This window comes from Hylobates moloch, unplaced genomic scaffold, assembly GCF_009828535.3.
Source record: "Hylobates moloch isolate HMO894 unplaced genomic scaffold, HMol_V3 SCAFFOLD_12, whole genome shotgun sequence".
Lineage (NCBI taxonomy): Eukaryota > Metazoa > Chordata > Mammalia > Primates > Hylobatidae > Hylobates > Hylobates moloch.
The window spans coordinates 78,120,153-78,143,382 of NW_026652287.1; the positions used below are offsets into that span (position 1 = coordinate 78,120,153).

The following is a 23,230-nucleotide window of genomic DNA, read 5'->3' on the forward strand; positions in this document are numbered from 1 at the left end:
TACTGGTTATTTTTTAATTATAAAGATAATCTGCAACAAGTTGGCTGTTTAGCCATCAGCCTATTTCTTCAGCATTTAGACATGAATTCCAGATTCAGAAATACAGTCAGGTAACTATTTATAACCAAGTAACTCTCAAATCAAAATTAGATGATAAAATTGGATAGTTGCATAGCTATAACCAAATGCAGTTTTAATATTTTACTCTGATCTATATTTTCACTGAAGTCAATAAAATTTTCACTATAGAAATACACTAGAAAATATGTAATTTCTTATTCTTTTTAAGCAGATTTATTTACTGTACATGTTCAATCTTTGAAATAGGCCAGTTTCATTTATGTTCTGTTATTTATTTATTTTGGAATGGAGCCTCGCTGTGTCACCCAGGCTGGAGGGCAGTGGTGCCGTCTCGGCTCACTGCATCCTCCACTTCCCAAGTTCAAGCAATTCTCATGCCTCAGCCACCTGAGTAGCTGGGATTATAGGAGCAGACCACCATGCTGGGCTAATTTTTGTATTTTTGTAGAGATGAGGTTTCACCATGTTGGCCAGGCTGGTCTCGAACTCCTGACTTCAAGTGATCTACCCGCCTCAGCCTCCCAAAATGCTGGGATTACAGGTGTGAGCCACGGCACCCAGCCTGAACTAGGCCAATTTTTAAAACGGGAGTATTCTAACATTAAAATGACCAAAGAGTTTTTCTAAAATCAACTTTAATTTTGGATAAATATGTTTTGCCCTTGAGCCTTAATAAAATGCATTAATGAATATTAAGCTGTAAAAAGTACATGTTAACTACATAGCTATAGTATTAATATTAATTAGTGCCTTCCAGTAAATTACTATTAATTTTAATAGTATTAAAAGTATTAAAATTAATAGTAATTTCACTATTAATATTAATTAGTGCCTTCCAGTAAATTACTAGATTAAAATAAATTTTAATATAAGACACTGAGCTTTTTGTTTTCTTGACAACAGAACTCCAAGCAATAGCAAATTGCTTTAATCCTTTCAAGTACATTTAAGAAAGTTTATGACCTATTGAAGAGAAAAGTAGATCTAGTGGGTGATACTGGCTTCACTACGATCAGTTAATCAGTAGAATGTCAGAAATGCTAAGAAAACCAAAGAGCTACACCAGAGAGAAAAATGTGTTAATGTAAATATTTTAAGGCAAGTTAATTAGTGATATATAATAAAGATGTATATAAGTTCATGATTTACCTGTTTGTCTACAATTTTAGATGATTTCTTTAATACTCATATTTAAATCGGTAGCTTTTCCTGTAGATTTTAATTTTTGTTTAAATTCCTCTTCGTTAAATAAAATAATAAAATACACCTTTTAACAGTTTTCTCTCTGCAGCTGCTCTAGGTCATTGGTGGCCATTGAGCCATAACTAGTCTGTATTTGTTTTGGGTTTTGTTTCATGTGTCTGACGCAACTAAATTTTTAAATAATTTGTAGTAACCAACTTTGCAAATTCCGGGTTTGTCTTTAAATGTCAGATCTGGCAATGCTGCCTTGACACTTCTGCCCAGAAACTATTGGCTCTAGGCAGACAGTGCCTGTCTGCTTCAGATTGTTGACTAAAATCCCCACCACATTCATTTTCATGCCCTATCTGGCCCTTGCTGGCATATGAGTTTGCAACCTTTGGTGGTTTGCAGAAATTATCTGTGGTATAAAGTCATTAATCTCTAGATTCAAACATATTTCTAAATAAAGCTTTAAATTATTATGGTAACTTTAAATGTATTTATTCTAATTTTTTTCACTAAATTGCTCTTCATCATATAAATATATAATTTTTATACAACTGGATGAGTTTGGCAGAAGAATACCAACTTTTCATATTCTTTGTGGCATTGAACTTTAACTTGTACACATGGAAATAAATAATCCTTAAAATGACTTATGACCACATAAATGCCTTAGCACATGTGGTTCATATTTGGAGATTTCTCGTATTTGTTCAATATAATTTATTTTGTTTGTTTATCCACAGTACTTAAGAAAACTTCTATAGTCAACATATATACTGTAACTGGCCTCTACATAGTATAAGCAATTACCTCACATGGACATTATCAATAAAGTTAAAGTTGTATAAAGCCTTTGGATGCTTTTGATTGCAGTGCTAACTAATGGAGTACACACAGAAGAAAACATTTTAGCTTTGGTTTGAGTGATCAAATTTTAAGTCAGCCTTTTTACATTCATGTTATATCATCCCCATTATACATATCCTGTGTATTTAATTTTGATCATTTGAGGTCCTAAAGGAAGAAAGCTATAATTCTGCAATTTAATTTTACACTTTGCTTATCCACATGCTAGAGATTATAAAAGAAATCCCTAGACTTGTCCCACTTAGTTGTTGATATCCTCTTCCTGTATTTTTAGAGAGGCCATTTCTTATTTTCTCTAGACATACCTTTTCATTCCTTCTTGTTACCAATTGTGAATTCCTTAAAATAGAGATGATAAAATTTATAGTCTTTTAAATACCTAATTTATGATTTCTAAAAGATGGTATGGTTTAATTTCATTAAAATATTTAAATAAATGATACTAGAATCAATTAAGTTTTAAGCAAACATTCATATATGTTTCTTCACATGAGTAAATGGGAAATAAACATGCCTTTTTATTAAAAATAATTTGAAGACAAAGGATAAGTATTAAACAATGTTTTATACCATCTCTGTCAATTGAAAGTTGTCACTCTAACTTAGCTAGAGCAGATCTATCTCATTTTGCATGTGATGTCATAGCAAAAGTCTAATCAGTTGCATAGGGAAGGAAAAACTAAGATAGTATTTAATCAATAGAATTCAGAGGAAAATTATGCTAATGTGATTTAATCTATTTTCTAGTAATCCTATCACTAAACTATCATTGAATGGTACTGCATTAGAAAGGAACTCAATATGTGTGAGGGCAATGGACATCTTGTCACCTTTAGTTGGCCTTTTTCAATGAGTTAAGCATTATATGTGTGTTACCAAAAGATTATTTTTTATAGTTCAGAGAACCATTTTTGTTGGATGTGTAATTTGGAAGTTTTGTTTACATTATGTCCTTAGGGGTTTTCTTTGTTTTAACAGCATGCAGCTTGACAGAAATACACTACCCAAAAAGGGACTAAGGTATATATTTCTCTCAGCACAATTGCTACCTCTCTCTGTTGTTATGTAAACTTTGTGTGCTGTCTCTCTTTCTTCTTTGTTTGTTTGCAATGTAGCACATGACATTGAGGATGAAATCACTTTTAATTTTGATGGTGTCTCTGGCCCGAACAGTTGGTGAGACAGCCCCTTAGGTAGAGATACTAGTAGAGATTGAGGCTGTCACTCAAATTAAATAAATTCCAATGTGACTATCACTATTTTGAATAAATAATACTAAAAAAAAATTTTAAAAACTTGTCCCAGGCATTGCTTTTTGGGGGGCAGCAACTTTTGGTAGAATGCAGAACTCACTTCAACAAATTAAAATAAAATTAACTCTTCTAACTTTTGCCTATTGGAGGCATATGCGTGCAAATCCTCAAAACCCATACAGTCTACAGATGTGGGCAGTTAATGTTGATAGGTTGAAGGATGCTGCAATCTGAATCAAAGAAAACATATTTTCATCATCACAGGACAAATACTATAATTAAGGCATGATTTTTATAGAATCCTTTTGATAAAATCTCAAAATTGTTTTAATTTCTATTTTACAGGGGTACTGCTATCAGATCAATTTAAATATGAATTAATCTAATATCATTTAATAATCTCAAAATAATTATTCCATCCATAATAAAAAATAAAATAAAAATTTAACTTATGTCCATCTTTTACTGTGTACTTTTATCTGTGGAAGAGATATAGAATGAACTACTAATAGAGGTATAGCACTGTATGCATATGAAAAGTTGGCTACTTTTGGTGCTAAGAATTTACTTACAAAAAGAAAAAGAATATACTTAGTTTGGTGAAACACCGAATAATGGCGAAACTAGGTCTTTCTCCATGTTTTTTTCTCTCCAATTTTTCAGCAATAGCAAATAGCTGGCAATTATTCCATTTTAATATTTTGTTCCAGAAATTTATTTTCCAGTAAAGCGAGTACATCTCCCTCCTTATTTTTGTAATCTAGGCATGATGTCAAGTGGCAGTTTTAACAAAAGAACTGTTTTTCCTTTAAAAAAAAACAAAAGCTGCCAATATGTATTCCATTTCCCTATGCCTTCTGTGACCGTCACTTCATTTCCCTTGGCCCTGGCCCGCCACTGTCCTCCATTTGTAGTCCATGTTTTCACCCTCTTTACATCCTTTCTAGCCCTGTGCTTTTGAGTTCTCAATTAACTTGGCTCTCTGCTCATTGCTTATGATTTCCAACCACATGTCTGATAGAAGCATAATTTTCTCCTCAAATCTCTTTATTTTATTTTTTTCCTATGTGATTCAAACAGATGGTGTAAGATCATCTGGAAGAACTGAGCAATTATAATTAGATTCAATCTGTTTGAAATTGTTATTCATTCTGAATAGTAACCTCCTCTCAATTGTTTTCCTGTCCTGGCATTGCCTTGCCCTTGTAGATGTGCTTAAGTGTCATAGCTGTGCTGTTTTGCAGATACACCCCATCATCTCGGCAGGCCAACCAAGAAGAGGGCAAAGAGTGGTTGCGTTCTCATTCTACTGGAGGGCTTCAGGACACTGGCAACCAGTCACCTCTGGTTTCGCCTTCTGCCATGTCATCTTCTGCAGCGGGAAAATACCACTTTTCTAACTTGGGTAAAATATTCTAAAATATTGATTTTGTTTTGTTTCTTTCACCACCCACTCTCACGGAAACCCTGGAATCTCTCCATAACACAACATGTTTTCATTTAAAGGGAGGGATAAAGGCACTTTAACAGTACCTTCATTTGCGTCATTGTTTACTCTTCACAGAATAATCTCCAAACATTATGCTGTTTATTGCTCACGACAAATGCTTAACATAGGTTAATACTGTGGTTGTTTTCTAGTCTAGGCTCCAGAGGCTCAGAAAGGTCACTTGACTTGAGAAAGTCTTACCATTACTAAGGGTTCGAGGCAGTAATCAGTTCCAGAACATCTGACTTTAATCCCAGGGGCCTTTCCATTCCATTTTAGAATCCTCTTAAAAAACAGGAAGGCATCTCCTTATTTGTCTGAAATATTAAAACATCCTTAAAACAAAATTAGTAATCTTTTGTAGAAAATAGAAACAATTAGGAAGAAAAAAATATGTAATTCCATGACTCCAAGTTAACTTCTTTTAACATGGTTAAAGTTAAAACTCCTTAAAATGCATACAAGAATTTCTGTTAAGACAATACTCTGACCATTTTCAAATAAATGCAATGAAAAATAAATTACAAACTTAGTCATTGGGTTACTTTGTATTTAGCAACATTTGTATGAAATATAAAATTATTTGCATAAAATGTCATTAAAAGCACTCTGAGTAACAAAATAGTTAAAGAAAACTAAACATGCCAGATACCATTTAATAGATTCAATGACTGTAAAAATAGATTTATCTTCTATAAAGTCACATATAAAGTATTCTCATTATTTTTATGGTAAATATTTTTATTATTAGTTTATCAGAAAAACTTGTACGTAAAGGTGAGTTTTGATACATAATCTTATTAGAGCCAGAGACAATCATTCCTTCTAGAAAAACACATCTCTGATTTTAGGACAGAGGACAATGAAATAAGAAATTTCACTTTATGATTTACCTTTGTCAAACTATCCCAGAGCATGTCAATTCCATCATGAAAGTACTCCTTTGATATTATATAAAAAAACAGTAACGGAAAACACACAAGCCAAAACCTTATATTCTCTAAACTTCAAGTTAATCATCAACTTCTGTTAGATTTTTGAAGACCTGAAAATAAACATAATTTCAAATAACAGAACTCAAACACCATATACATTTGTAATGAGGCACAACAGTCCATTTTGAGCCTTGTATTTTCCAGGTTTCAGCTGAATAACCTTCACTGCTTTCTTAGCTTTTTGCCAGTCTAGTTTTGAGACTATTTTGCCTTACTGGGCCTCAACAGAGTATAATATTAAAATAAGTTAATAAGCCATACTGAGAATAGGATCAATGCAGGTTTCTAACTCCTTAGGGACACAAGTGGGGACAACACATTCCATGAACACAGGTGAATGAATGCCCCTAGTGTCTCTGAGTTGGGCAATTTCATGCGATCATTTTTTTCTCTGAGGCCAAAGTCTCTGATTTGATCTTCCTAGCAGCTTCCAGAACAGAAAGTGAGTTTACTTTGTCTCCATATTCTTTTTCTCCATGCTCGGGAATCCCCTGCTTTCCTGATCCCACCACAAAAACTCCCCTGAGGATGAAGCCTTGGCTTTCCAGGTTTCCAGGGAAGCCTCGATTCCAGGCTGGAGGTAGTTGTACCATACTCCCAGAGGTCTAAATCCCGTAAACATCATCTTCTGTCTTTGTAGATCATAGAACTTTTTATTATCATCCAAGAAGATTTCTCTTTTGAAACAAGGCTGGAAAAACTTTATGTCAGTCCTGACCTGCTTATTAATGAGTACATAGAGGGAGACACCCAGCTTATCCAACTTGGGTTGCAGGGAGGACAGATCTGCAGCCCCCTCTTGCCAGAGAAAACAGCCTGGCACAGCCACAATCACAACTTCCTTCTTCCCCCTGATAGCTCCTTTGCTTTGAAAGTCATTGGTTACTTCTCCAGTGTTTTCAGGTCTATATTCTCCAGGCACTCCAGCACGTCTTTCCAGGGCTTGGACAAAAATACATCTGTGTTGGCCAGCATCAGTGCCAAGGCAGCAGCCTCCAAGGGCTCCTGCACCCATGGACCACATCCCCACAGAGAAGCACCTTGGGTCCTCAAGTGCCTCCCTCTTCTTGCCTTCTCCCAAGCCTGAAGCCAGGACACTAAGGGGCCAAACCCTCCTGGGTCCTGAGGGTTCCAAGGGCCTCATTACTTTTTCTTTTTTCACTGGAAAAAAAATTCTAGTCATGCACCTACAGAAGATTGACATTTTTCAGTAAGTTGGAATTTCCAGCTTTCAGCCAGGACAAGACTCAATGCTATGTCTTTTCTATTGCAACCCTTCCCACTATATTGAGTAGGACTTTTAGCAATTGAGAACAATTATTTTGGTCATGGTTTCTTATAAGCTAATGATTTCATATCAAACATCAAGTTTTTGTTTCCTAACCTGTATAGTGATAAGAGTCTTTGCCTATAATGCCAAACAATGTATAGCTTTTATTTACTTTAAGTTGCAGTTGATTTTTTAAAAAAGCAAAAAGCCTAACACTTTAACTTCAAAAAATGAATTTAAAATGTTTGTGTAAGTCATAGGAATATGAAAAAAATAATTTTATACAACATCTAAAACACACCCAAATCACCTAAAGTGCTGCAAGCTTTCTAAGTACTTTATGTCTCCTATCAATTCTTTCATAATTGACTTTAATTTGATTAGTTGACTCCTTATTCTATTTTTCCTCACCATTATTATTCTGATTAAATCCACCTTCATTATTCCTTAGGAACAAAAAGACTCACCACTTACTATGTCCGACATTGGTGAAGTCGTTTAAACTTAATTTTCTTATCTCTTGAATGGATACACAATACCTAGGTCATATTGTAAAGAATGATGGATATAGTGTATGTAAAGATGGAGAAGTGTGTAAGACTTGATAGATTCTGCCAAATCATTATTGTCATTGGAAAGCATGTCTCACACTATCATAGAGTAGCATTCATCAGATATGCCTGAGCTTTGTCTACATTTAATTGAGTAGTAATTCACAAGACAGTAACCACAGGATTTTATGTAAAAGACATTCACAGATTGTATTTTTGAAAGACTAGTACAAAACCATGACATTTTTATCAAGGACTCATTTACCACAAATGTCAAATATTTGTGCAAAGATAAGTTTATGCTAAGATTTGCATAAATTAAAGTTAACATGGCAACTGAAGCCAACATGTCCATGGTCACAATGTGTTAAAAAGTGAATGGTTCTGTAGCACATTTGGGAATGTATTTTATTACATAGTTTTCAGAGTTAGAACACAATTAATAAATGAAATGTGAATTATACTTTTACTGACAACAAAGCTCTCTGTAGAGCTTTAATGTTCTGATGAATTAGAAAACCACTGATCAAATACATCCCTTACGTTTCATTGCTATAGAAAGCGAGTCTGAAAGATCAAGCTTACCTTTCTAGGATGTGGGTTTCCCCCTTTAATCTATTGTGGTTTATATTAGAGATCTCTCAGCTGTGTCAGACAGGACATGACTTAAGTGACACTGCCCTCTTGATTCTCTTCATACTTTTCCAACTACAATTTTTTCTCCTGGGGTTGCTCATCTTAACATAACTGTATCATTTATTGTAGACACAAGGTCATTTTTGAGAGTGAATGGGACTATATTAATAATTGTTCCAGGTATTAGGTGCAAACCCTGGACAATGCAATTCATCCTGCATCTCCTCCTTATATTTATGTGTTTGCCAAGTTGTTTTTCCTTTAGACTTTTTTTTATCCTAAACCCTTTTTCTATGTTCTCATTCACAACTTTAATTCTAATCTCTCAAATCAACATTTCACTTTCTGTCTGAGACCTTTTTCAGCTCTAAAACTAAAATCCCATCAGTGTGCTAGAGCATATAGCCACCTCAAATCAAAGTCTTTTCTTAAGTTCTTTTCTTCTATTTGTCTTATAATTTCACATATCATCCTTCTCTCTACTCTAGTACAAAATCCGTGTAATCAATAGTCTTACTTGAAACTGTGCTCCTCATATTGTACATTTTCAATAGACAGGAACCTGTGATTTTATCTTCAGAATATCTCCTACATCTGTCTCTCATTTTCAGGGACATTGTCCTTGCTGAAGCTTTTTTAACTATCGACAATTGCAGCAGATTTGAAACTGATCTTACTCTGTCAACTCCCTTATGTTTCAACATTTTCACCTGTTGGAAGGTATAAAAGAAGATATTCCTATCCATGTCAACACAATCTCATGTACCTCTCCAGATCTTAGAAATACGTATGGCTTCAAATCAGGCATTTTGAGACCTTTATGCTGTATGATTTCAGAGTGGAAAAAACGATTGATTCAAAAACATAATGTTTAAAGAGTTTTTATTGTATTTACAGTTCACCTGAACCTCTGTTTATTGGGCAAGAAAATGAGTACTCTTAAAATGCAATAATAAAGTTACTTTATTATTAAATTTTAAATATATGTATATATAATATATGTATATACTTACCTTAAATATGTCCTCTTGTTGTCTTTTAACGTCAGCCATTTTTGATTTGACCATTATCTTTTTGGAATAATCAGTAAGATACAGGATTATTATTAATATTCAATAGTTGCAGTATTCATGTTTTCTTTATTCTTTCTACCATTTAAAATGTGTTAATGTATAAAATTTTTAGAAATTTTACTGTAAAAAATCACAACATATATTAGAAAATTAAGATCACTACAATATGTCATATTTAGTAGACTACTGTGAGCTACTGCCACAGTAAACTGTGGTTCGTGTGTCGCTCCCAGCGTGCTAGCCTTAGTAGAAACCATTCTGATTCAAGAAAGACTAACAAAGTATAACTTATGTAAATCAGAAAGTCTTTGGATGAAACTTCATTTGGGAAAATAACCCAATCTCTGCCCTTCAATTTTTTATGAATAAAAAAATGGAAGAATAAAAGGCCTCTAAGATCCATTCAAAGCCAGGAGACACACAAGAACCTTCCTCTACCTTGAATCCTTTCCCATCTTCGTGTTCACCCTTCAATCTTCTCAGAATAACCTCCTGTCTTCTATTCTTTTGGAAGCATAGAATCTCATAGTCAGAAGAGACCACATCTGGTTCAACCCTTCATCTCTTATGTAAAATTTTATGACATCTCTAACTTCTTCTTTAAACCTGCCAATGACAGAAACTACTAAAATGTAGAAATAATACTTTTGGAATTCTTTCTTTAAGAGATCAAATAAAATTTTCCTGAATCTTCACCTATTGTTCCTAGTTATATATATCCAGATTCTACAAAATAAGTCAAAGTTAGATTGCATATGACAGCTCTTCATATTTAAAACAATATAATAAACTCACTAGTTAATGTCTAGCTGTAGATGCAAAAGTAGAGAGTGACTTGGGGTTATTTAAAAACCCAGTCCAGCCAGACACATTGGATCATGCCTGTAATACCAGCAGCACTCAGGAGGCTGGGGCAAGAGGATCCCTTGTCCAGGAGTTAGAGGCTACAGTGAGCTATGATCGTGGCACCGCATACCCCAGCCTAGCAGACAGAGTGAGACCCTGTCTCAAAATAATAGTATTTAATAATGTCATAAAAACCCAGTCCACATTTATATAGGATCCTGTTTTCCTCAAGTTACTACAAATAAATATATAATCTTAATAAAAGATTAGTGGCTTGGCTATGCAAATGCAATTTAAGACAAAGTTGGTAGCCCTCTTTTTCCTAATATATTGCCATATCTGTTTCTCTTCTGTTTAGAAATTCTTATGTGTCTCTTGGCTTTGAATGGATCTTATAGGCCTTTTATTCTTCCATTTTTTATTCATAAAAAAACTGAAGGGTAGTGATTGGGTTATTTGCCCAAAGCATATGGAAAGCAGAACTACCACTAGAAGCTCTTTACCAATTTGTGTTCCATTCAAAAAATTATCATTGTATGTCTTACATTTGTCTTGTATTGTATAGTTTTTCTTGTTCTATTTTACATATTAACTTTTCTCCTTCTTCAGACATCTGCCCTACTGGCTACTCTTGAAATCAGAGACTGTGTCATATTTTTCCTTCTATTCAACTACAACATCTAAGAGCAGATCTGTTGTAGTTATTAACTTAATTGAACACTCTTAAATAGTTGGGTGTAATTTCCAATGCAGAAGCTATCAAAAGTGTTTGTAAACGCAAACTATCCCCTTTAAAATCTAATCCTCATTAATGCTTCATCTTGATAGAGCTAAGTATTATGTATTGAAATTGTAGAAGTACACTTCACTTGGATATCTCTGCAATCATTTAGGTAAGAATTAAACAAAGCCAAAAAGCAAATAAAATATCCTCCTAAGCCTATAGATACGATATTAAAATGATGCACTTGCAAATTTGTTTAATACTTCATTAATTTAAGATGAGTAAATTCATACTGTGAACCGAGAATAGGGTGACTTACCCCAATCTTGCCACCTTAAACATAAACATTTTAAGTCTTGAATGTCCTACAGTGTACCTACCGGCTGTTGTCACTAATCAGACCGAAATGGTACTAATGGTCACTGCAGGCTGAAGAAATATGCTTGAAAGATAGGCAGATCCTCTCCCTCTCCCTTTTTTACTTTTTCCTCCTTTCCATCCTTTCTTCTTTTTTTCCAATAGATTGTGCACTTTGCAGATTCATATTTTCTTCCTTTTGCATTACATTTTAAATATGTGATTCTTAGTCCTATGCTTCCTTTTACTCCAATCAATAACTGGCTCTAACAGAGGGTTGTTCTGTGTGTTAATTCGGTTAATACCAGAATTATCAAGCACAGTGCCTTCCAAATGTGGGATACTTCTCTCCGGTTACCTCTGGGTATACTTTTCCTGTTTTACATTGTTTTGAGAGCCCGTACTTGTATTAAGAAGAAGTTTAGTGCCTGTGTCAAAGAAAAAAACTTAGTAAGTTTTGAAGTGATGTCAGAACAACTCTAAGCCACTGACGGATTCCCCAGAGTTTTGAAAATACTCATTAGTTCCCTTTATATCTTAAGATGCTCCTGCCTGGTTTCTCATATACCAGTAACAAACTTGCTTTTCTTAAATAAGAGCATTTAGAATATCTTTCTCAATTTTTCTGCTTTGCTTTTATTCCAAATTTCACAACTGTATTGTTTTCCAATGCAGTTGTACATACAATCAACAAAATCTTTTCTTAAATTGATGACTACCCGATGAGGACTCTTTGGCAATAAGCAATAAGAAAATAAATTGTTATTAAAAATTACAGACTTAAGATACTTCTTTGGAAATATAACATGTTTGTGACTTTTGACCATCTCATCGTGATATGCTGATCTTAAACAGAGTAGAAAATCATTTCATATAATTAACTTTATGGTGGGCTACAGATACCATGTATGTTACATTGTGTTTAGTTATAAAAATGTTTATTACACGCTATTTCCTCATAACCTAACTTTGATAATAATGATGGTCCTAATCATGAACTTACATCAATTAAGAACTTGAAGTGACTGAGAGTATTTGCCTGGAAGCATTTAAAGCCCTTCTTGGGAAATTTAGATGTTTTATATTTTACTTTCTTTCTGATTTTGCTTTTTCCATTAAAGTGATGACTATTTTTAAAGAGAAAACCAAAAACTCTAGAAAGACCATCTTTTCTTCATAACAGGTAGCAGAAAATACCATGTTATTACATTTCTAGCAAGAGCAGTAGAGGTGACTTGTTGGTTTTGTGTACTGTTGCTTTAGAAATTGACGTAAGGCTTGCCATAAAAGTGCCAGAGGAAAAGAAGGACGCAATGGGATCTGTTATTGAACATTTCAGAGGCAGACTCTTACCTTAAATAGAGACTCACTATACATTCATGTTTTCATAAGAATTGGGATCATGTTCTTACTTTCTATCAACCTGCTATTTTCATCTTTCAAGCTTCAGTGTAATAGGCTGTGTGTGCTTTGTTTTTCAGTGAGCCCAACAAATTTGTCTCAATTTAACCTTCCTGGGCCCAGCATGATGCGCTCAAACAGCATCCCAGCCCAAGACTCTTCCTTCGATCTCTATGATGACTCCCAGCTTTGTGGGAGTGCCACTTCTCTGGAGGAAAGACCTCGTGCCATCAGTCATTCAGGCTCATTCAGAGACAGCATGGAAGAAGGTAAGCTTTGTGGGAGAATAAAGATGAAGTCACTTTATTTAAACCCTGAGAGGGAAACCATCACCTCACTCACATCACAAAGATTCTTGAAGAGGAAAATAAACTAGTGTAATTATCATTTGGGAAACTAGAAGCTTGAAGAAGTTTTATTCTGTATTATCTTCTATTTCTTTATGTATTTGGAAATATGCCAGAATTTGTTTGGATTAATACTTGGCTGTAGAAGAGTTTAGAGTAAATCTACTTTTCCAATACAGAAATATACATAGAAACTATTTTCCCAGGTGCATCAAATATCAGAGCAAATGTTTTGTTTGACATTTTGGTTAAAGAGCCATAAAGACACGCAAACCAGAAACATTATTTTATGAAAATACCATATGTTGCTGACTTTTATTCCCAGGAATTCCCTCTGGTGCTAATTTTTTATTATATCATTTTATAATTCATATTGTACCTACTTTTTTGCTTTATAAGTCATTATTTCTTCATCCAATGGCAATAAAATTATCACCTAACCTAATAAATATCTTTATAGTTATATAGTTCTATGTAAATACTCTAAATAAATCAGCTTGAAAACCTCAGGAAGCTGAGTTGATGCTCAAATATATATATTTTTATAAACTGTAGAAGCTCAAATGTCAAATTTAACAATAATTTGAGAGACTTTTCTCTTTGATTTAATGAATATTTTTAGGATCCCTAAAGAAAACTTATAGCATACATATTATAAAGCATGTCAGCTAAGGATAAAATAAAACTAGACATACAAATTCAAACTGATTAGAATGAAATTATTAACCCTAATAATTATGTTTAAAAGAAAAGTCTCCAAATCTTGAGACATACCAGAGTTTAAGTCTTTAGCCATCCATTTATTTGTGGTGTAAACTTAGGCAAGTTTCTTAACCTTCTTATCCCTAAGTTCTGCATCTGTAGCTTCTTAGGTTTGTCACAAGGATGAAATATGAGAACAAAGAACAATTCTGTTCCATTATCTTTTCCCTTCCTATCTTCTTATTTAAAGTATCTTCTGACTGAGGAGTTAGGCAGCAATGAAAATTGACTCATGTTTTTCAGGTCACCACTATGGATTTAATATACTGGCACTAAATCAGTAGAGAAGAGTTGTCATTGCCTTTTGCAATATTAACCAAACCACTAAGTTCACTATGACAGACAGTGAATTATATCCAATGACTCCACTGATTGTTGCCGTGTAGATAGACAAAATATAACTATTCTCAAATGTAAGGACATTGCTTTCTGAAATGGTTTTGTTGCTCTCTTCACAGATAGGCTTCTTATAATACTTTTAAAATAATTTGCTAAGCATACAGATGGCTTTCTAGAGTGTCGCATTGACAAACAAAGTGATTTTTATATACTGGGAAATTCTGGCCTTCAGTGTATCAGGATTAAATAATCTAAATTTCTGAAAGGTAGCCTAAGTGGGCAAGATGGCTTTTTTGTGCTCATGTATTGAATACTGAACTATTCTAGTTCTTAAATGGTGATCTAGATTCAAGACTTATTGAACTAGATTGAAGGGACTTAATTGATATCCTACCTAATGCTCACACTGACAGATGAAGAGACTGAGCCACATGTTCTAAGGTCATAAACAAAAAGAATGAGAATGAGATCGTCTGATTAATTGTCCACCTTTCCTATGGTACATCAGGGTAACACTTTAGTTAATGAGGGTATTATTAGAGATTGAAAGAATTTTTGTTTAATAATTGACTCAAATACCAACATTTTGCACATCACATAGAGTAATAGCTTTGCCCAAGTTAGAAAACTGGGGGTTGTTCTTTATTCCTCTTTTGACCACATCTATATACTCAGTTTTAAAAAGGTTCTTCCTGGTTTCCCTTCAATTCCATCCCCATGTTTTCATCCACAAGCCTAGTGCAACTATTCCAGCCATCTCCTGATTAGGTCTTAAGCACCTCCCATATGTCCTTGTAGTACCCACCATATTGATCTCAGTAGCAATCATAGTACTCTATTGTAAATATCTTTTAGATTATATCTTCTTTTTGAGCTTTTGGGATTTTATCTTATTTATTTTTGTAGTTCCAGGATCTAGCAACAGCTTGTCACATTGTTCATGCTCAACTAATGTTTGTTTAATGCACAATGAGCAGAAATAACCATACTACTCCATAGTAAAAAGAGGATGAACTTTTCTGCAAATATTATTCAGCACCATTTTGTCCACCTTTTGGGTTTAGTACATTGGAAGCATAGGAGTATAAAGCAGAATGTCCAATGTTTACCATGGTATTTTGAAATAGATAAAAGCCAGCGCGACATTTCCGTTCTCAATTTCTCTGAGACACCACCTTGGAAAAAAAAAAGTATTTTTCTCTTACTAAAATTAGTAAAGGAACAGTAATTCCACATTTATTAAGTGTATGATCAATGCATCACAGATAATGTTGTAATAACACATTAGATAAAAGTGCTTATTTTCCTGAAATTATATGGAGAAAAATATCTGAAAGTGGACCTTTGTTGGATACAAATGAAATAAATAAGGTACATACATTTTTCAAGGTTTAAAAGTGTATGGCAACTTTAGTTTGGGTTTCCATGCTATTCTATTTATTATATGGGAATTTACTGCAGCTTTCAATATGTACGAAACAGGCTGGTAGGGCTCATGCTTGTAGACTTCTGTCTAATAACTTGGCAACTGAGGTACTTTAGGGAGTATGGATGGGGCTCTTCCATGTCTCAACGTCCTGACTGGCAAAAAATTATAGCAGGCTGGTTCTCAGAATCTTATAGTTAGTTGTTATTACTTAATTTCCCTAACCACCCGTTCTTTACTTTTTCTGTAAAGGCTGGGGTTTTTGAGTAGACTTTATTATTTTAACTCTATTGTTCTGTTTGTTTTCTCCAGTTCATGGCTCTTCATTATCACTGGTGTCCAGCACTTCTTCTCTTTACTCTACAGTAAGTAATGGCTGTTAAGAAAAAGCTTGTGCTTTTGCCATGCACACAGATGATGAAATAGATCATTTTACTGTGAAGAGATCACATTCATCTATGACTTGTACACAGGAGTTGTGTAGTGAAATAAGGGCATACTCTAAGCTGCCCAATACCCAATAAAGTGCCAGGTGCTCCACCTGCCATTCTTTGGTCACTTACATGTGCTTTCACTTGGCTTTTGTGCACTCATCATAATCAATGAGTGGGTGTAGAATTCGATTTCATAAAACCTATTGAGGTATGACTTGGAGTCTCTGAAACCATGTAGTCTGCTATACTATCATTTTAGTAATGACGAGTTGTCCATGTTTTGTTCTCTGAGCCATGACTGTTAATTGTTCTATAGTATTTTCTCCTCATTTTTTAAGTTTATCCTGTTGAGAGGATTATTGAAGGGTAAAAGCAGTAAAGGTAAAGGGTAAAAGCATAAAAGAATGAGAGAATTTTTTTAAATATACCTTTTGAAAGAGTGTGATTTTTTTAACTTTTTATTTTATTTATTTATTTATTTATTTTGGGGTCGAGGTCTTGCTTTGTCATCCAGGCTGGAGTACAATGACACAATCATAGCTCACTGCAACCTTGAACTCCTGAGCTCAAGTTATCCTTCTGCCTCAGCCTATCAAGCAGCTAGGACTACAGGCACACATCACCATGCCCAGCTAATTTTTAAATTGTTTTAGAGACGAAGTCATTGCTATATTGATCAGACTGATCAATACCCATGGCCTCTAGCAATTCCTCCTGCTTTAGCCTCCCCAAGTGCTGGGATTACAGGTGTAAGCCAGCACACTTGGACAGAAACTTATTTATTAAGAGAAAAATACCAGTGTTTCCAGATCTTTTGCAAATGTGTGAAATTATAATTCATTTTTGACAAGGAGAGTTTTTCTGTTTTTTAAATACAATTCTATCTTTTTTTAAAAGTAGCCTACAGGAAGTTATATTTTATGAGTGAGTCGTTTTAGAGCTAGGTTAACAGTGAGGTATATTTAAAAGCAGCCTACTGAATCTCAATGGGACTTGAGTACTATGAATAAGCCCTAATCCTGTATTGTAAGGTTCATGAAAAGTTCATAGCCTCTGCTGTCACTGATCAACTGAGCATCATGGGCAGTAATTTTTTCACTCATTATCATTAGGTTCAAATGTTTGTTTGAACCTTCTGTTTATAAATTAATCTCATATGTCTACTGCCTTACATAGTCATTCAAAATCAGACTGTTATTGGCAGAGGTAATATTTTTCTTATCTCTCCTTTCAATGACTAAAATTGCCCATAGCTTCTAGAAATTAAGAAATCACTATTAGTGTTTAGGTAAATGTACTTTCTGTGCAAGTGGATAAAGTGAGGAATGTATAAACACACATGAAAAAAAACACATAAAAGAAATATATTAAGACTTAGTGTTTCTCCTGTTGGGCCAGCACTGCCATTTGTTGGGGAATTGTATTCTGATTTAAACCATTGCCATTTAAATCTATGTGTAACATCAAAAGATGTAGCATCATTATTATTCTAAATACATACAATAATTAATATTTGGATAAAACTACCTTTATGAAACTTAAGAAAAACTTAAAAAAAAAACAAGAAAGAAAGAAAAATACAGTTAGATAGAAGAAATAAGGTCTAGTTATTGGTAGCACAATAGAGTGACTATAGTTAACAATAATTTATTGTACATTTCAAAATAGCTAGAAAAGATTTGGAATGTTCCTAACAGGAAGAAATGATATTCTTCCTAAATGAAGAATGGGATATTCCACTTACCCAGATTTGATCGTTACACATCGTATATTTGTATAATATCACATGCACCCCATAAATATATATAACTATTGTATATCCCAATATTAAAGATTTTTTTGAAAAATGTATTCCTCAAGAAAAGGATCATGACTTTAAGAAAAAACAGATTACTAGTCTACCAGTATCCAGTAGACCTGTCTGTGTTAATAAAAGTGTTCTGTATCTACACTAATATAGTAACTATGAGCCATATGTTGCTATTGGTTATTTGAAGTATATCTGGCAAAGAGATGAATTGACTTTTTTATTTTAATTAATTTAAGTTGAAATAGCCACATGTGCTTAGCAGCTACTAGATTGGATAGTGCAAGTTTATAGAGAACCCAAGGGGTACATTTGTAGATAGGAGTGGGATGCCAAAATGATGAGGATAATTAGAAAGCATACATGAGAAATATTGTTTTAAGAGTAGAATATGAAATGGGAACACAGATTAAAATAGAATATGTATATATACACACATATATATAATATATATGTATAGGCCAATATATGGAGGTAAGGTAGATCCTAGTGTTAAGTGAGTAAAGAATGGATTAGGTGATCGAGCCACATGAGAAGGTGATATTATTAGAAAATTGAAAGAGTTGTATTTGAGATGATGAAAATGATATATTTGAATTGACAAGTAAACTGTAGTAAAATAATTCAAATAAATGAATATTTGGGGAACTACTAAAGAGAAAAATCATAAAAGATAAGGAGTCATTCTTTCCCCAGTCCTCCATGATCAGGCATTAGGATTTAATTGGCAATGAGAAAATACCTATGAAAATGCTTTTTAAACTATCAAATGAAAAAGCAACTTATTATTATTTTTCATGCCTTCTTAATAACTCTCTATAATAGAGACTTAGTTGGTTTGCATTCTTGCCTAGTTCAATCAAGAAATTATTGCGTGACATCAGGCAAGTTGCCAAATTTCTTTGGACTATACCTATAAAATAAAATTTGAAAATGTTAGCTAGATCTATCTCGTTTGTCTCTGGATGTCTGCAAACTGGTTGGAAATCACAAGCCTAACCTGATCTGCAGAGGTGTTACCTTTGGCAAACTTATGGTTTGTGTGTTTATTTTGAAATCTAAGGCCAGGCGCGGTGGCTCATGCCTGTAATCCCAACACTTTGGGAGGCTGAGACAGGTGGATCACTTGAGGTCAGGAGTTCGAGACCAGCCTGGCCAACATGGCAAAACCCCGTCTCTACTAAAAATACAGAAATTAGCCTGGCGTAGTGGCATACGTCTGTAATCCCAGCTACTTGGGAGGATGAGGCAGGAGAATCGCCTGAACCTGGGAGGCTGAGGCTGCTGCAGTGAGCACCACTGCACTCCAGCCTGGGCAACAGAGCCAAACACTGTCTCAAAAAAAAAAAAGGAAAAGAGGGGGAAAAGAGGGAGAGGGAGAGGGAATCTAAGCCAACACTGTGAAATATTGTGAGATATGGAGCTTTTATCTAAAAATTCAAAATTTTAAATTCCTTTTAAAAATAATTGGAATATCTATGGAGTATCTAGCAATACTAAGATGAAATTCCTCTGGGTTTTCAGTCACCTGTAATTGACCCCTTTAGATGCTGGCGTGGGCTCTCAGGAAGCCACACCCTCCACCAATGCTTTTCTTCCTGATGCTGAAGCTAAATTTGGGTGGCTAGTTTTCACTGTGCTGTTGCTTTCCTCATGAGAAAAAAATACCCTTTGCTATTTATATTGCTGTCAAATGGGAAAATGAAAGACAGCCAGGGAAGGTCATGTGACTATTTAAATACTTCAAGTCCATTTATTCTTTATAAGCCTTGTCCTATTAGGCATTTAAATTTTTGATCCCTGTAATAGATGTTTTTTGATTAACTGTATATTAAAAACTTTATTTCACCTGTTTTGAATTTGAATTCTAATTTGTATATTTTCATGAGAGCAAGTGTCATTTTTGATTCATTGTGGATTCTTTAACATGTTGCCTAACAAATAGCTAATACTAAAGTTATAACTTTTTAATTAATAAATTTGAATGGATAAATGGCCACTTATTGGCTTACAGAATAAATAAAAGCATCTTTATTCAGCCAAGTGTTTCATATTTTTTATCATCTCCAGGACATAGGGCTTGCTCAAAACCATTGTAAAAAAAATGGCAAATAATCCAATTCCATCATGATATCATTAATCCCACACCTAAGCTACTGAAAAAAATATAATATTAATATTCTGGCTCATTGCTTTATTTTTGTGGCAACACCCACCTGGTATTAATAACCACAGAGTATGAAAGAAGGCAAAGGTTAAAGCAAATAATAGTTTTGAAAAACTGGTAGTGGAAAAAGTCATGCTATACAGCATGTATAGAATTGATATTTAATGATTATGCTTGCTACTAGTATATGTAACAGGACTATTATAGATTAACAAAAATGCGATGAGTATATTTCTTAATTTTTTAAAATTATTATTAAAAAATACATGAATTATTTATTGATTCTTGAATCTTTACCAGCTTTCTATAATTCTAGGAAGCCTAGAAGCAGGATTGGGCAGAATAAACTGGCAAAAAATATAAAAAGTAGGCCGGGCACGGTGGGCTACAGTGAGTCATGAATGCGCCAGTGCACCTGAGTGATAGATCAAGATCCTGTCTCAAAAAAAAAAAAAAAAAAAGAAAAAGAAAACAACAACAAAAACAAAAGCAAAGTACTAGGGAAAACTAATAGACATAGTTACATAGTTAATTGTGCCATATGTTTTAAGGCAATGAAACTTTTATCTTAATATTCCTTGCTTACTTTTTATTCAAAAACCAAACTATGCATAAAACCTTAAAATTATTAGGATCTGAAAAATAAAATCTTTCCTTAAAAATCTAAAATTGAGATGTAAATTATTCAAGATTGCTTTTTAAAACAGTTTTCTTATAAAGGCTATTAGGATTCTACCACTTAGCCACTTTATTATTTAGCCACTATGTTACTAAGTTTACATATTTTTAAAGGTAGAGAAAATATAGGGAATACAAAGCTCAGGTTGAAAGAGTTGCTGGCAAATAAAATATATCCTGATGGTTAGACTACTTTGCTTTATGTTTTCTGAAAGAAAAGCAGTAAAAAAACAGTTCAGGTAGTTTTGTATCAATTAATCTAGAACTATCCCAAAAGTAGACATAGAAGATAAGAGATTGTTTTTCAGCTTTGGATTTGCTTATGGCAATAAGCAGACTTGTACTATTCAACAAGATTATGCATTCTTCAGCTTTTCCCAGAATAAGGGAGCTTCCCAAATGTAATGGTGCACATAACTCATTTTCTGGCATTTTGCAGCCCAGCATGAAGAAGAAAAACAGAGCTAGGAGTTTTCTGGAAGTCAAGTCAAAAACACCCTGCAAATTCCTATGGCAGTCCTCCTTTCCATAAGCTGCATAAGCCAAAAGTGTTTGCCAGACACTTTTATCACTGGGTATTTCAGTGTTTTCAGTGTTTAAGTGTTTTGCTGACTTGTGATAATCAAAATTATTAATAATCATTAAAGAAAGAAAAAATAGAAGTAAATAATGTTAATTATCTGTGGTTATCAGTAGAGGTCTGTATGTTACCCCAGCTTTATTTGACATTGTTTGTGATCGGTAAATCACAGAATAAAATTCTGACATCTAAACCTTGGCTAGAGGTCTCTATAATTTTATGGAGTCTGTTTCCTACAATCTATATGAAAGATACTTCAATATTTTAAATTTACATGCACCCATCTTTTTTAGAGTATAATTTTATAACTATTTGGTTTATGTTGCTTATGATTTACATCTTAGAGTCTTTTAATTCTATCTTTTGCTTAAAGGAATATTATGGATCAAATGACCTATATTTTAAGAATACCTTATAGTTTATGTATTAAGAAACATTTATATTAAACTCTAAAGTAACTTGCTTGTACTATTTCAATTTAATGACTTTATGTATTTCATTCCATTCTTCTCATAGTAGATAATAAAAAATACATCATGATTATTTTATTCATTTATACTTGTGGAATTAATTGAAAATCGTTTTTATAGTTAAAGTCTTTCTTTTTATTGTTTTACAGGCTGAAGAAAAGGCTCATTCAGAGGTAAAAAAAAAAAAATGCAATATTTTAAAATTTTCTGTTTTAGTTTGCATTCATGATGAAATTAGTGTTGTGACCACTAGAGGGCTCTGTGATACAATAGCAGAACTCCACGGGACTGGTGAAGTAAGGCAGCTAGTTGATAAATGGTCTTTGATATTGCCTCTTAAAAATAAAATGAAAGGAAGTTTATATGGCAAGCTGTCCTCTCACATTCTAGATTGAGTCTTAGCTCAACACCTAATAAGTTGTCTATAATAGTAAGCATTCATTTAAATCATTGATAAATGAAGGCCTATGATCTTCCTATTTTATTACAGTCTTTTCCCCACTCCCTGTGAGGCCATCTGCATAGGATACTGGTTGAAACTTGGGCACCAAGCCTCCACAACACAGGATACCAGCATCTCAGACTATCTGTTTTGTGTCATTATCTTGTTGCCCCTAATTGCCATTTTATGTGTGGTGTGTCACCTATTGTTCTAATCACGTGTTTCACAAATACATATTTGGTTGCACTCATGAGCAAATCAAACTGCAATCAGGAGAGAATACTATTTTAATTTCCCTTGGTAAAACATTTGTCCTGGTCAAAGAGAGCAGGAGGACTTTAATTATGACTTTATTCAAGGTGAGGTAATGACTGTTTGATTGGTTTACACTGAGGCAATCAGACAACAGAGAAAAAAAAATGCCTTAACAACAGCTTTTGCAAAAGTATTCCTTTCTTTGAAGTCTTATTTTATTAGCCTTTAAAAATAAAATTTGTGCTATGTTTAAAAATATTTGAAAAGTGTTGATTAAACCAATATTTCTTTATAACCTCTGAACCAAAGAGTGGATATGATTTTTTAAAATCAAAGTGGTTTTATTTACATCACATGGACATGACAAAGCTTCTAACATTGATCATAATATAGCTACTGAAGCATGGAAATGCTACATCTATTTGCCTTAGTAGTAGTTATCAATTATCATTGATGCTCTGTCATGGGTTATGGTTTAAAAAAACAATTTCAATCACTTTACAGTTTCCTGGATTATATTTTAAAGATACTGGAATCATGTAATAGAGACTATTTAATTTCAGAAATGCTCTTCGAGTTTGGATTCATTTATGAGTAAAATAGACGCTGTATTTTCTGAAATCATTCATAGTCATTATCTTATAAGTGTAAAGCAAATGTTATTTTAGACTGGGGTGTATCTGTTTTGGAAACAAAAACAGGAATGAAGTAGAATCACATTTGGTAAAATTATATAAATGTCTACTATCTGTTTCCAGCTTAGAGTTCTCTACTTTGTTAGAGTGTTTC

At 33.6% G+C, this 23,230-nt stretch overlaps 1 protein-coding gene and 1 pseudogene across 3 annotated transcripts in view; one reads left to right on the forward strand and one right to left on the reverse strand.

Moving 5' to 3' along the window:
* NAV3 (neuron navigator 3) overlaps positions 1-23,230 on the forward strand; it is a 395,528-nt gene that overhangs the window by 307,644 nt on the left and 64,654 nt on the right. For 2 of the 3 annotated variants that reach the window (XM_032170807.2, XM_032170808.2), the window contains exons 17-21: positions 3,118-3,159; positions 4,637-4,797; positions 12,815-13,003; positions 15,921-15,973; positions 21,894-21,917. In XM_032170807.2, coding sequence (XP_032026698.1) covers positions 3,118-3,159; positions 4,637-4,797; positions 12,815-13,003; positions 15,921-15,973; positions 21,894-21,917 — 469 coding nt within the window. The remainder of the gene's footprint in view (positions 1-3,117; positions 3,160-4,636; positions 4,798-12,814; positions 13,004-15,920; positions 15,974-21,893; positions 21,918-23,230) is intronic. The other variant, XM_058425703.1, reaches the window with a different exon arrangement.
* On the reverse strand, positions 6,248-7,020 carry LOC116479043 (peroxiredoxin-like 2A; annotated as a pseudogene).